The sequence below is a fragment of the Neltuma alba genome, unplaced genomic scaffold (assembly GCF_004799145.2).
Source record: "Neltuma alba isolate B1F8T4 unplaced genomic scaffold, ASM479914v2 tig00010742_pilon, whole genome shotgun sequence".
NCBI lineage: Eukaryota > Viridiplantae > Streptophyta > Magnoliopsida > Fabales > Fabaceae > Neltuma > Neltuma alba.
The window spans coordinates 125,737-139,837 of NW_021635569.1; the positions used below are offsets into that span (position 1 = coordinate 125,737).

The 14,101-nt window shown below is 28.9% G+C and overlaps 1 protein-coding gene across 1 annotated transcript; it reads left to right on the plus strand.

Moving 5' to 3' along the window:
• Positions 1 to 4,666: 4,666 nt before the first annotated feature.
• Positions 4,667 to 5,981, plus strand: LOC114758688 (G-type lectin S-receptor-like serine/threonine-protein kinase LECRK3). The gene is made up of 2 exons (XM_028947760.1): positions 4,667 to 4,892; positions 5,275 to 5,981. Exons 1-2 carry the CDS (start codon positions 4,667 to 4,669, stop codon positions 5,979 to 5,981), a joined length of 933 nt encoding a protein of 310 aa, XP_028803593.1.
• Positions 5,982 to 14,101: the final 8,120 nt, after the last annotated feature.

A 14,101-nucleotide genomic window follows, 5' to 3' on the forward strand; every position in this document is an offset into this window, starting at 1 on the left:
AGAAGTTGTGGATATCTGGAAGTTTTTTATGTAATTTTGCCACGGAAGTAGTAAAAATATAGCAACTTCATCCTACCCAAAATTGTCACTTGACTTTTTATACTCTTCTGGTCCTTAATATAGGACTCAATTCTTGAGTTGGTTTTGATCCTAAATATAAGACTCATTTATCATATTTATCAATTTTCTCTAAATTATCCCTATGGATACTCCCTCAACCATAATCAAGTAGAAGAGGGAGAGAGGGTATTAAAAAAGCTGATTATGGTATTTTAGGAAAAATATGTCGCTTTTCTTATAATTAACTAATTTACCTAACTTCCTTGATCTAATCAAATTAGTTAAAAGGGTCTTATATTAAGGATCAGAGGAGTATAATATATCAATTTATAGGTTAAGTAAATTAGTTTGAGAGAAAATGATAAATATGAAAAGCAAAATGGACTAAAATTTTATATTTAAGACCAAATCTATCTTCCAACTAACTTTTATATTAAAAGATGTTGTGGGTATATTAGTGACATATATTATATAATAAGAAAATACAAGAGATTGAGATGTTGTGGATGAAGACGACGAGAAAATTAAGGAGGAAATAAGGAGAAATTTTTAGGACCCATTCGATCTCATCATGATGATGACCACTAGGTGCTCAGTGTTATAATATAATCTAGATCATTCAACATCTACTATAAATGATGGCTAAGATTTAAAATTTGTAATCACAATTGTTTTAACAATAATTTTTGGAACCATCCAAAATCAATATGGATGCTTAGAGTAAGATGAACACATCATGCTCATATTTGGGATAAGTATGGAATGTGCTTTTGGAATTTTCGTTCACTTCATTATTTCAATAGTGTGTACATCACTTCTATTTATATGATCTCAATATTAAAGACTAATCCAAAAAGTTACATGTACATCATGAAGAATAGAATTAAACCGTTTAAATTGTACAATTGGAGGTTATAAAGTATAATGTAATTTTTTTATTAAGTACGGGTATCTTTCCATAGAAAACCTATTCGAACCATATCAATAACATCAAATGTAAGTATCTCTCACTAGAATTTGAAAGTTGAGATGGAAAGTTATAAAGTCTCATTCTTGAATGTTAAGAACATCCACTGGATTATAATATTGATAATATTTTATATTCATTTTTGTATAATGTAATGTATGTTGTATTCTTGTATAGCCAATCATTAATCATTGCGAGTCCTGCTTCTCCTCATTGCTTGTTGGGGAGATCTTTTCGAATCATAGTCAGAGAGAGAGGTTAACATATACAAATGCAACACGTTAATTCACATTAACTTTGGGAAATTTGTCTCCATTTCATGATGGGCAAGAAAGACTTAGCGTTAATTTGTTTGCAATTGCAGCATTTATATATATCAATATGTTAAACCATCACACTAGAACATATACTCTTCTAATCCTATTTATAAGATAGGGAGAAGAAATTTTTTTATTTTATCTATAAGGCGGAAAGACAAATTTTTCAAATAAAATATAATTTTATTCTTTATTTATTATTGTGTTGACTTTATTTTCATAAGGTATAATGTATATTATAGGGATAAAGTTAAAAAGTCATTGAATTTTAAATAATAGTAAAAAAGTGCAAGTTTTTTTATTTATTTATATGAAATATGTTGAAAGTAACTTATTAAAAAGACTCAAACCCCCTTTAAAGCTACCAGTATCGGTACCAGGTACCAATACTAATTCATCAAGTGATCTGAAGTGTCTGTGCTTCATACATGAGACATATATATAAACACCCGCTAAATCTGCTAAAAGCTGCGAGTGAAAATAACAATTATAAGATAGTTCAACACCATGATTTTCTATCAATGTTTTGAAAGCCAGATCACACATCAAATGGCAATGGTCTAACCAGTCAGATGGGTGATTGAATTGGTGATATAATAATTAAATAAAAATTTAACAACAATAATTATATGCATTGTCTATGTATATCTCAATAAATTCATAAAAAGTTTAGTTGTCAAGATATTAAGATAATAACATCAAAGTATATGAATTTTACTATTAAATAACACCATATGACAACAAGTAGTCTGAAAAATATATTGAATGTTGTTTGAGAGGGATCAATTTTCAATTTTTCATAGGTTTTTAAATATTTTTTAGCATTTTTGGATCAACTCAAAAAACTGCCTGGTTTTTTAAAAACCAATATAATTTTCAATCTAACTCCCAATTCTGACTCAATGGCAGTTCAACTCCCATCTAACATGGGTCAACTAGAAAAAATAATTTTTTAATCTAGATCAAGCCATTAATGAGAGTCTGATCAACAATCTAGATTTAAGGTTTTGATGATAATAAATTAAGGAATATGTGTTTTAGTAAGTTGATCAATCACCTGATCGATCAAGGGTTTATCGATCATTTGATAGATAAAGTTCCCGTGTTGACAAGAAACTTGTAGAAATGTTAATCGATAACCTGATAGATAAATCAAATTTGTATGTGTTCATCACTAATACTGTTTTGTATAAAAGTTTGTAGAAAATTATTGATCAATTGATCGATAATCTAGTGATCGAACAACTAACAGATAATAAGACACAAGTTTTGATAAGTGTTTATCGATCACTTGATTGATAAATGAGTTATCAATGAGAAGACAGATAAATGGTAAAACTTCCTACTCTCATTGTATTTTGTTTCAATCACCATTTATCGATCACTTTATCGATTATAGATTTATCGATAACTTATTCTATCATTGCATAATATCTCACCTGCTTATCGATATTTTTCTTCTGTTTAGGTTCTTTTGAAAATTACTTTATCGATCACTTGATCGATCAACGGTTTATTGATCAAATCATCGATCATCACCTTTTTACTTATTTAAACTGTTTAAGTCTTTCTTCGATCACTTGATCGATCATCAATTTATCAATAAAATGATCGATCATCCAATCTTCTGAATATTCTATTTTCACATAACATGATCGATCAAACATGCTTCTGGCATTTCAAAACTGAGTTTCTCAACTATATGATTATCGATCACTTGATCGATAAGTCTCTAATCAATCATTTACTCGATCATCTTAGGATTTGTGCTCTTTATGAAAATCTTTGATAAACTTTGTTTTATCGATCGAATTTTCTGTCATCTGTTTATCAATAAAGTATTCAATCAATGTATCTTGAAAATCAAATTCTCTCCTGCTTATCTTTATCAATAAATTGATCGATCAAACATTTCCTAATCACTTATTCGATCAATGATCCAACTCTTTCAATACCAGAAGCTTCGGGGAGACTTAAGAATCTTCTAAATATTTCTCTTCAAGCTTTTCTCAGCCTTACTATTTATCTTAATTCTTTATTTTAAGAGATTTAGAATCATAAGTGACCTTGAGCCTTCTCCTTCTGAAATCAATCTTTTCATTTATCGATCACTGGATCGATCATGTATTAATTTATAACTTGATCGATAAATATAGTTATCTGTTTCAAAATCTTTCATCTTTATTAATCGATAACGTAATTGACAAACCAGTTATCGATCATGTCTTCGATCAAGGTTGATCAGTTCATAGTTGTTGGATCCGATGTTTGATTGATTTACTTCTCTCCTACCATAAGAATATTACTATCATTTTATCAGTTATCTTCCTGAATTTCATTTTGAAGAAAGAACTTATTAGATTGAAGTATTATTACAGATTACGAAGAAAGTTCAACGGTTATTCAGTAGCCTGTAACCTATCATGTCAAAAGCATTAAATGGCGAAAATCGTTGCAGCTGGAAAAACACTCAACCAAACTCTCAAAAGCTAGAAGCTCTTTCGTCTAACGGTTATTAAACTTCCGCAATTATAAAAGGCACGAAGAAGCATTGAATGCGGATATTGAATACGTGAGCTACCTTCTGCAAATATTTTACTGTTGCATTCAATACTCTGTTTTCGTCTTTGCTGAGCTTCAGTGCTTCTCATCCATTTACTCTGTGAGAGAGACTAACATATCATCTTTAATCACTTTCTGAGTATAACTCAAGAATGTGGACCCTTGAGTGGGTTTGTAACCTTACGGGTAATAAGGAGGAGTGATTGAGAAGATCAATTGTTGTACTGAGGCACCAAGAACCCGGTTAATCTTGGATCATAGTGAAAATCTCAGAGGTGTTCTGAGAACTGGACGTAGGTCAAGCGGTTAAGACTGAACCAGTATAAATCTGGTGTCATTGATCTGCGGTGAAATCTTTCTAATTTTAAAGCCCTCTGTTTTATTAATTTCATTATTTTAATTCGGTTCAAATTTTTATAACTCATCCAATTCACCCTCATCTTAAGTGAGACTGCCACTAACAATCCAATCTAGTTTTTTTAATGATTATCCTCCACATAGGCAGCACATAAACTTGCCTCTTTTGTCTTCTTTGGCCACGCTAACTTGCCCCTTGTTACATATGTGATTAACAATTCTTATGAATAATATTGATTGTGATGAATTCGTTTCATTGTTTTAAAAACATTTATTTTCTTTAATAGTTCAAAGTTTGTTTTTTTTTTAATTATACCTACAATTTCATTTTAACATTTAAAAGTGTATGTAATACTATTTTCATTTTCCCGAACCTTTGATAGTAACCAAAATCTGTTCTGGAATGGTCATTTCTCTGAATCCCCTTCTACTTTGTGCACTTCTTCTGTTTCCGCCACCTACTTGTGTTTTTGCCCAAACCAGATTCACTCATTGCAGCAGACAGCAAATCCATATGGGTGCTTTCACCTTCTGGAGATTTTGCCTTTGGATTTCAACCACTGAAAGAATAATAATTCTTTCTTGCCCTTCATCTGGTATGCTAAGATTGCAAACACAACCATTGGCTGGTATGCCAATGGAGACAACCCGGCAGGTTAATATGATCTTTGATCCTTTAAGCTTGTTTTTATTTTGATTTTAGTTCTTTAAATTTCAAAACATAAGTTTTAGTTCCTCAACAAGAAAAATTGTTCAATTTTTTGTTGAATTATATTTCAAAACATAAGTTTTAGTTCCTCAACAAGAAAAATTGTTCAACTTTTTATTGAATTATAGGGACTGATATTTTAAATGAAAAAAATATTGAGGGACAAAAACTTATAATTTGAAATTTGAAGGAATAAAAATTGTATTAACCCCGATGCGGCTCCAAAGGGGTCAACAATTCAACTTACCTCTGCACAAGGTCTTAAGCTTACTTCTTTGATGGTGAGATTTTGTGGATTTCAGCTAACCTTTATGGTACTGTTCTTCATGGCCCCTTGAATGACTTCAGCAGCTCTGTTCTTAAAGATAGAAGCTTGAACTCTGTTTGGGATAACTTTAAGGATCCTACAGACACCATATTGCTCTCACAGATTTTAGGAAGAGGAGGAGTGCTTTCTACTAGAAAATCAGAGACAGATTTCGCCGGGGCAAAATTCCAACTTGTACTTCAAGATTATGGTAATCTAGTGATGCATTCCATAAGCTTACCATCTGGGTATCCTAATGAAAATTATTTTGAGACCTATATTGTTGAGTCTGAAACAAGTAGCCCTAGCATTGAACTAGTCTTCAACAAATCAGGAGAGTTGCATGTTTTAAGAGAGAATAATGATACGTATACCTTCTCAACATCCTCTCCCAATCAATTTTATGTTGGAGTTACTCTTGATTATGATGGAGTTTTCAGGTTCTATCGACATCCAAAGAATTCCTATTGCAATGAAACTTACATTACTCTCTGGTCCTGGCCAGATAATATCTGTCACGCATTAGTTAGTGAAGGAACAAGCGTTTGTGGATACAATAGCATTTGCTCTTCGGTTGATAATAATAGGCAAGTTTGTAGATGCCTAGAAGGTTATTCTCCTATAGATCCTCAAAATCCATATGATAACAGTAAACCAGATTTCATAAACAGTAAAGAAGATGAATCCAGTCAAAAGAAATAGGGTGTTCATGAGACCCAAATGTCAGCTATGCCTGCCCAAAATTGCAGAAAAAATGCCTTGCTAGTCAAATAAAAAGAGACCCGAATAAAAATAGGCCTTTTTTCGGCACGCCTTTCAATTTTATTTTTTGATATAAAAACTAGGCATATTTATTTTACATGTTACATTGAGTTTTTGAAATGATCACTCAAGTAAATAATGTATCAAAAAAGAATTTTTCATAAATTTTCTTATATTTTATGTTGATATATTTCTTATTATAAGACACCACATCATCATCACACTGGAAAAAAAAAAAAAAACCTCTTTCCCCTTTTATCATTATCAATGTTCATGAAAATATGGATAATAAAAAAAAATATAACCATAAAGCCATATCAACAACTACTGAATATGTGGACGCAAAAATAAATATGGAAAAAATAAAGCTTTCCCCTTTCATTATCATCATCCATGAATATTCAACAAAGAAAATAACAAGGAAGAATTAGAAAGAAGGACCAATAACGAGTGATATTTATAAGAGATTATCATAAAAATTAAAATTATTTAAACGGACCAAATATTCCAATATAAATCTAAAAATACCAAATTATCCCTATCCAAATGTTCTATTTCTCTTATATTCCCTCCTACATTTTATTTTTAAAACTAATACAAATTAATAAATTTTACTGAATTAAACCTGATTTCTCTTAAATTTTACAATATATGCAAAAAAATCAATTAAAAAAATATGCAGACATTGTTCAGTGATGAGAAAATTAATTTTTATTTTCTTTATAAAAATAAAAATATATTTTCAAAACCATCATAGATTTTTATTGAAAATAAAATTTATATAATTTTATTAAAATTTATATTATTATATAATTTATTGTATACACAATTTTAAAAATAAAAAATTTATAATTAATTTTTTATTTTATAATAAATTTATGTCAGATTTAAAATAACAAATTCATGTAATGATAAGAAATTTAAAGAATTCAAATAATTATTATAATTTTGTAAGACCCCTGCTCAAAATCATTTGACAAAAGTCACCTAAATATATGATATATTAATATAAATAACATATAAGATATAAAAAATTAACAAATATAAAAGAAATTTAATTTCACTTAAACGAATTACAACAAGGGGATATATCCTAAAAAATAATTTTTTGTAAAATAAATTAATTTAGTAAAATTTATTAATTCATATTATCTTTAAAAATAAAATGTAGGAGGAAATATAGAGAAAATATAGGAGGTTTAGATAGGGACAATATGGTATTTTTAAATTTATATTTGAATATTTGGTCTTTTAAAATAATTTTAATTTTTATGATTCTCTCTCATAAATATCCATTCCCATTGGTCCTTCTCTCTAATTCTCCCAAATAACAAACCAAATCAAACCAAAAATATCTTTAACCTTTTGGTTAATAAAAGGTACCAAAAATGGTAAGGTAATATATCACCATAAAAGATAAAAAAAAAAATTTATAGGTGGTAACTTTTTATAACTTATTATTTACTTGAGTGATCATTTCAAAAGCTCAATACAACTTGTAAAATAAACAGTCTAGTTTTTATATAACAAATAAAATTAAAAAATGTTATATCTAATCATAAATAAAAATATAAATAAATACTCCTTATCCTTAATATAAGAGTTAGTTGCGAATTAGATTTAGTTCTAAATATAAGATTTTAATTTACTTTGCTTCTCATATTTATCATTTTCTTTGAAACTAATTTACCTAACCTATAAATTGATATATTATATGAGAGTCAAGTGATAATTTAAGATAGAATGAGATTTCTTTATTTTTAGTACTTTCGGGCCAAAATTGCACAAAAAGAACTTTCTAACCCACACAGCTTCTTTTTGACAACTTTTGAAACAAAAATTCTTTGTAACCCGATCAATATTAGTTGACCATTTGGGTTTGTTAGAGTGAGATAAAATTGCTACTGTTTTACTACTTTTTGGACAAAATTGCGTAAAAAACTTTCGGATACTCACAGCTCCTTTTTTAAAAAAACTTTCAAGCCAAAAATACTATTTAGCCCATTTGAAAAAATCATATACAGATTTAAAATGCTTCTTTTTTTTTGTTTTTTAAAATTAAAATGATTATAGTTTCAGAAACATTTAGATGAAAACCCCTCAATCAAGCAAGATTTTTTCAAAAAAATTGAAAATATTATTTTTATCTGACCATCTAATTTGGTCAAATTTTAATATTGTCTAACTCAATTGTAGCAACTATTCCAAAGATATGTTCTACATTTGCACAGACTCAAACCCAAATATAGGACATTTCTTTGAAAAAGAATTTGAATTTTTTTCACCATATTGCTAAGGGTTAGTCCCTTTTTGCTTAAATCGAACTCCCTGTTAGCTTTTCTGCTTTGATGCTGTTCTTGGGGTGTGTTTCTTTTCCTTTTGGGGTTGAACCAATAATGCTTTTCTGTGTGTACACTTGCTCATGGTGATCATTCTCAACTTGAGCTTTTATTTACTTTTCTGTGTTCTGCCATACTTATCTTTCAATGGCATGTTAAACACCAACGTATTTCTCGTAAACAAGGTTGTACATGGTTTAGCAAAGAAGAGGTCTTGCAATATTCAGAGCTTTATGGCTTTAATCCTCAATACCTGAGGGTTGTGGAAAATAATTGTTTGGAATTTAATTCCCTCACTATTTGATTTCTAATGTATTTTTGAACTTAAGTTCCTCTTTTGTATTCGGGAAAAAAAAAAACATTTTTTTATTAGAGTCGAGACTCAATGAACAAAAAATTAAAAGATCAGGAGAAAAAAGAAATTTAGATTTTTTATTTAAAAAAGAAATTTAAATATAAAACATATTATAACCAAATTGTTATTTTTTTATACATTTTTATTATATACTTTTAATAGCTATTTATTCACAAAAAATAAATTCTTGTATGAGTTCATGGTCTAAATTTATTTTTTTAAAATGTAAACTGGAATTTATTACTCATAAGAAGTATTACAACAGCAAAAACAATCCATCTCGTTTATCAACATCCGTCTCTTGAATAAAACGATGAAGTTGATCAAGAAGTCAAAAATTCCCTTCAATCCTATCTGAGAACTTCACTAGCCTATCAGTAATAGTTATATCCTCTCTATACACAAGTTACTATAACCTACTAGTCCCTATGAAGGTCAAGCCTAACTCTATCACAACCACCTAAGGTCCAATTGGTATGAGGAAAAGTGAGAGGAAGAGAAGGGAAGCAAAATTTTATTAAGCCCGATTTAAAAAAAATTAAAAAATAAGGTTAAAAGTTTTTAATTAATTTTTATTATTCTTTTATATTACTTCTTCTTTTTATTAAAATTTCAAAAACCCCACGTCTCTAATTTTTGAAAATTCTTTGGATCAACACAAATTAAGACCATGTATAAAACCAATTATTCAGCAATAATAGGCAGAACTGTTGTTAATTTACAGTTGAAGCCACAGATCCAGCAGTCATTAACATTCCTTCCGTCTCGTTCCAAAACTGAACCATCCATAGCGACTTATTCAAGCATTGAACGACCCATGTGGACTAGAGTCTTGAGCACCATTCCTTAGCAGATCCTGATGAGAGCATGCCTTGAAAAGGCTACGTGTATTCTCATCATCACACAAACTTTGCAACGAGTAACCCAGATGTCTCAACAAATGTGGCCTAAGAGAGGAGCCCAAGAAATCTTGTTGGTGGAGGCTTTTGGGTTTTTGGAGTTAATGTGTAAATTTGTCTTAAAAATTTTTATTTAAGAGTGGTGGATATTTGATTTTTTTTTGGTGTAAATTTACTCTAAAAATTTAAAATTATAGCAATATTGCCTCATACTATTAAAAAACTAACATTAGTTATTAAAATAGTGACATTAATCGTTAACATTTTTTTATAGTAAGGGGCAATATTATTATGATTTTAAACTTTTAAGGCAAATTTACATACACAAAAAATTAGGTACCCAGTGATCTTGAATAAAAACTTTCAGGATAAATTTACATTTTAACCTCTTTTTTCCAGCTAAATACAGGTAGGTAATCTTATTTAGGGGGTGATTGGCAAACTTTAAAAATGCAATTTTGGGTCTCAACTATGATTTGGCTTGAAAACCATCCAAACACATTTGGAATGCTGTTGGGAGAAGAAAGCGCACCTTGGAAAGAGTGAAACTTCAACTGGTGGTATATTTAAGAGTGAGATATTATTCGGGTCTTTTGAGAAAACAGGTTGTTTAGAAAAAGTTAGGTTGAAGGAAAAGTCTCTTCAAATTTCCCCCTAAATTACGTTTTACATTGTCCAACACGCGTTCTGTAACGCCTTAACTTTAAACCTATTTTTATAGCAAATAGAAGTAAATGGAACCATTCATTAGGTTTTTAAGTTGGTAAATTTCAATTTTGACAACTTTTCTTCTCGAATTACTATTCACATAACCCTAAAATCTGACTAACTTTAAAAAATCATAACTAATTCTAAAAAAAATCAAAATGAAGTGGTTCTAAGTTCTATTTGAAACTTGTAAAGAGATATTTAGGGAAAAAATAATTCCAAGTTATGTTTCCCTCTCATGCATTCCCAGATTTCATAGAAAGGTACCCTATTCATCTGGTCATTTTTTCAATTTTTTAGAATTTATGTCTAATTTTGGAAAGCCATAACTTTTTATACAAAACTGCAAATCCTATAATTAATACTCATTTTAAAGCTAAAAATGAGATCTATTAGATTATTAAGTTTCAAATTTTGATTCATCTAATTGCCTAAAATCTCACAGGTCAAAGTTTAGGCACCCATTGGTCAAACTTCAATCATTTAATGTCAATTCTTGTATTATGGCATTTGATCAAACCAAAACCATTATCCAGCATACCAAACAGTCAAAAACTATACTTTTGTCAAGTTATACAGCACATAAAGTCATATAATCAATCATCCAATATTACAAGTTTTACAAAGCAAGTTTTCAAAATGATAAACATAAGTAAGATCTTCACATTCAAGCCACCTCATTGCTCTTTCCCTTGGAACTTCCATCTCCTAATGATTGTAATTCAAATATAATAGGGTACGATTCCAAAGAATCCCAGTAGTAATGAACATCAATTCAAGAATTAAAATGCCAAGTAAATTCATGTTATATGCAACCATTAACCAAGCCATAAACATGCCATTCATATGCCATGAAAAGGGAGTATAAATCATACCATTTAACAACTCAACTAAACATAATTGCCAAGGCATTAATACAAGGAGTTAATCACATTTCTACATATACAACTCAACCACATCATGATACACACATATAAACAACCAAAACAATTTAGTACTAAAATTAAAAGTTCTTGCTATCTCTTGTTAGCTTTGATTCTTGGTCCCTTTCTCTTGCTCTTGAGCCCTTTTTTTGCTCAATGTCAAAGCCTAATAATTAAGCAACACAATGGCATTGTCATTAACTTCAACAATCCTTATTAATACTTTAACCTAAGACCCTAACCTTTTTAATCTTTATTTAGGGATTTAGTATCCTCCTTTTCTAATTTAACTTTCACATACTTTTCCTACATGATTTTTTATGTAGAATCCAAATATGTACTTAGATTTATCAAAATCCATTTCCCCCTATTATTTCTTCACTTGGCCGAATAGGGTGTTTAGGGTTTCAAAATTTTTGTTTTTAATTTTAATCTTCCCAACACATACTCTTCGTATATTCCTTCACAATTTCACCTCTTAAACTCATTAGAAACATCAAATTAACAAAAATTAAACTCTATCATCAAGAACCCTAGTTGGTTGAATTGTCTCCCTTGATTCCACAAATTGAAATTCTTTCCAAAACAAAGTTTAAATACCATAATCCGTGCATTTTCTATCCCTTAATCCATAAACAACCTTTAAATTATTCATAGCTCAACATACATCAATTTGTACAGCACCAAACTCTAAATAATTCATACTTTAAATTCCATCAAAAATACAATTAAAACCATCAAACTACTAGGTAGCTTGAATTTGAAGAGAAATCTACGCGTTTGCCTTAACATGACACTTGATTTGACCTAAGTATAGCTTGATCCTCTTCTCCTCTTCTTCCTCCCTTGTTTGGCCAAAATATTCTCTCCCTCATACTCTTTGGATTTGGCCAAAAATGTATCAAGAAGGAAGAAGTGATCATATATATAGGAGGGTTTGATTTTATCCTTTGGTAAATATCTCTTTTACCTTATAATTTCACCTTAATACATGGAAAAATATTAGCCTCTCTTCCTTCATGATTTAGCCACATAACCCTACTTATGTGTCCCTTAATTAAATGCAAGAAGACACCTCACATGGGCACCTAATCTCACACATACACAAATTGTTATATTTTATTTCATAATTCATTTTTTCCAAGTTTATCCTTTAACAATTTGTATTGTTTCACTTAGGCCCTTCCCCCTCTATTTGGTGTCATTTTCACCAAAAAATTAGGGAGAAATTTTGTCTCACCAAGCTTATACTCATCACACTATATAATCTCCCATTATTGATTGAATTTTTCTCGGATCCTGTTAAATCCACTGTTTTCAAAACTTCATTTCTTTGTGCCAATATCTTCCTTTTGATGAGGAGAGATTCCTCAAATTTTTTCAGAATTTATTTCAACTCCTAACTCTTAAAATTAAATTTTTTTTCCAAAATTGGACTTCTATCGATATAAATTAAGTTTTAAATATTTTTAAAGCTATCTTCTGCATTTTTTGAGGCTAGGAACAATTTTAAAATTCATGATAATTTCCCAAGAAATTTTTCTAAATTTTTCATGCATTATTGAGGCCCCTAAGTATTTTAAATAATTCAATTTGACCAATTTTTTTAATTTGCCAAAATTCCAGGAAAATACTAAAAATTTCAAAATAAATTATTTTTATCTTTCAGGCCTCAATTACTTTTTCCTACATTTTATTATATTTTTTATGATTTTTTGAGAATTTCATATGTACCTTCCTCTATTGATCAATATTGACATGATATTTAAAAATGGCAGTCTAGTCCTAGATTTGATCTTAGTTCAAAATTTATTCTGTCTAAGTTTTCTCTATACTACTTGGCTTTTGACCAATTCTAATTTTTTCACTTCTCTAGTTAAAATTAACAGGTTATAACACATTCACCCCCTCCAAGCACTATACCAAAACACATGCAAAATTTGTAGCTTTTAGAATAAATGAATAATAGCCAGCATGGATAATAGCCATCATGGAGAGAGAAAAAGGATGACCATAAGTTAAGAGAGAAGTGTTTTAAAGTGGATCCTACTTTACTTTAACAAAAATGAAAAATTGCTCCAACAAAACTCAATAATTATATATTCTGTGCTCTTATTTATAATACAAAGAAAAAAAAAACTTTTCTTGGTCCTATTTATAAATAACTTCATTAAGATTTTTCTTGATATATGTGAAACAAGTTAAAAAGTGCCTTATAAATAAAACTAGAAAAGTATGTTTATAAAAGTATCCAAAAAAATTAAATAATAAATTTAGAGAAAATTGGAAAAAAAATCTTCATTAAAAATTTAATTGGTAATGAAGACTTAATAAATTGGTATACACATGTAGTAGTAGCACTTTGCAAATTAATTTTGTATACAAACCCTTTAATTTAAATCCTTTTTACCAATTTAAAACCCTTATTACAATTTTCTTACTAACAAATATTTTTATTTTATAATTATAATTTTAATGATTTTTTTAACAATTATCACATTAAAATCATATAATAAAACACTACTATTCAATAAAAATTATGTTCATTTTAGTCATTTTATATATAAATTTGCTCTTCTATTAATCATCCAAATAAGTTTTAACTTTTTCAACTGACTTTTTATAAATATCAATCTAAACACAAATCATATTATACTAACTGACTTTTACTCTAACTCAGGTTTATAAAAATCAATTAGAATAAAAATTAGTTTTACCACTACTAATCTAAATACATCTTACATATTTTATGAAAATCATAGTTTGGCTCAAAGTCATAGTTTCATAATGCGAAACCAATGTTTCAAAAAAAAAGTAAAAAAATTTCGCCTTTTTG

Excerpts from the sequence above, each read along its gene's own strand:
- LOC114758688 (XM_028947760.1), top strand. The coding sequence starts at position 4,667 with ATGGTCATTTCTCTGAATCCCCTTCTACTTTGTGCACTTCTTCTGTTT. Across the intron at positions 4,893-5,274 it reads GCAAACACAACCATTGGCTG|CTAACCTTTATGGTACTGTT; the intron begins GTATGCCAATGG and ends TGTGGATTTCAG.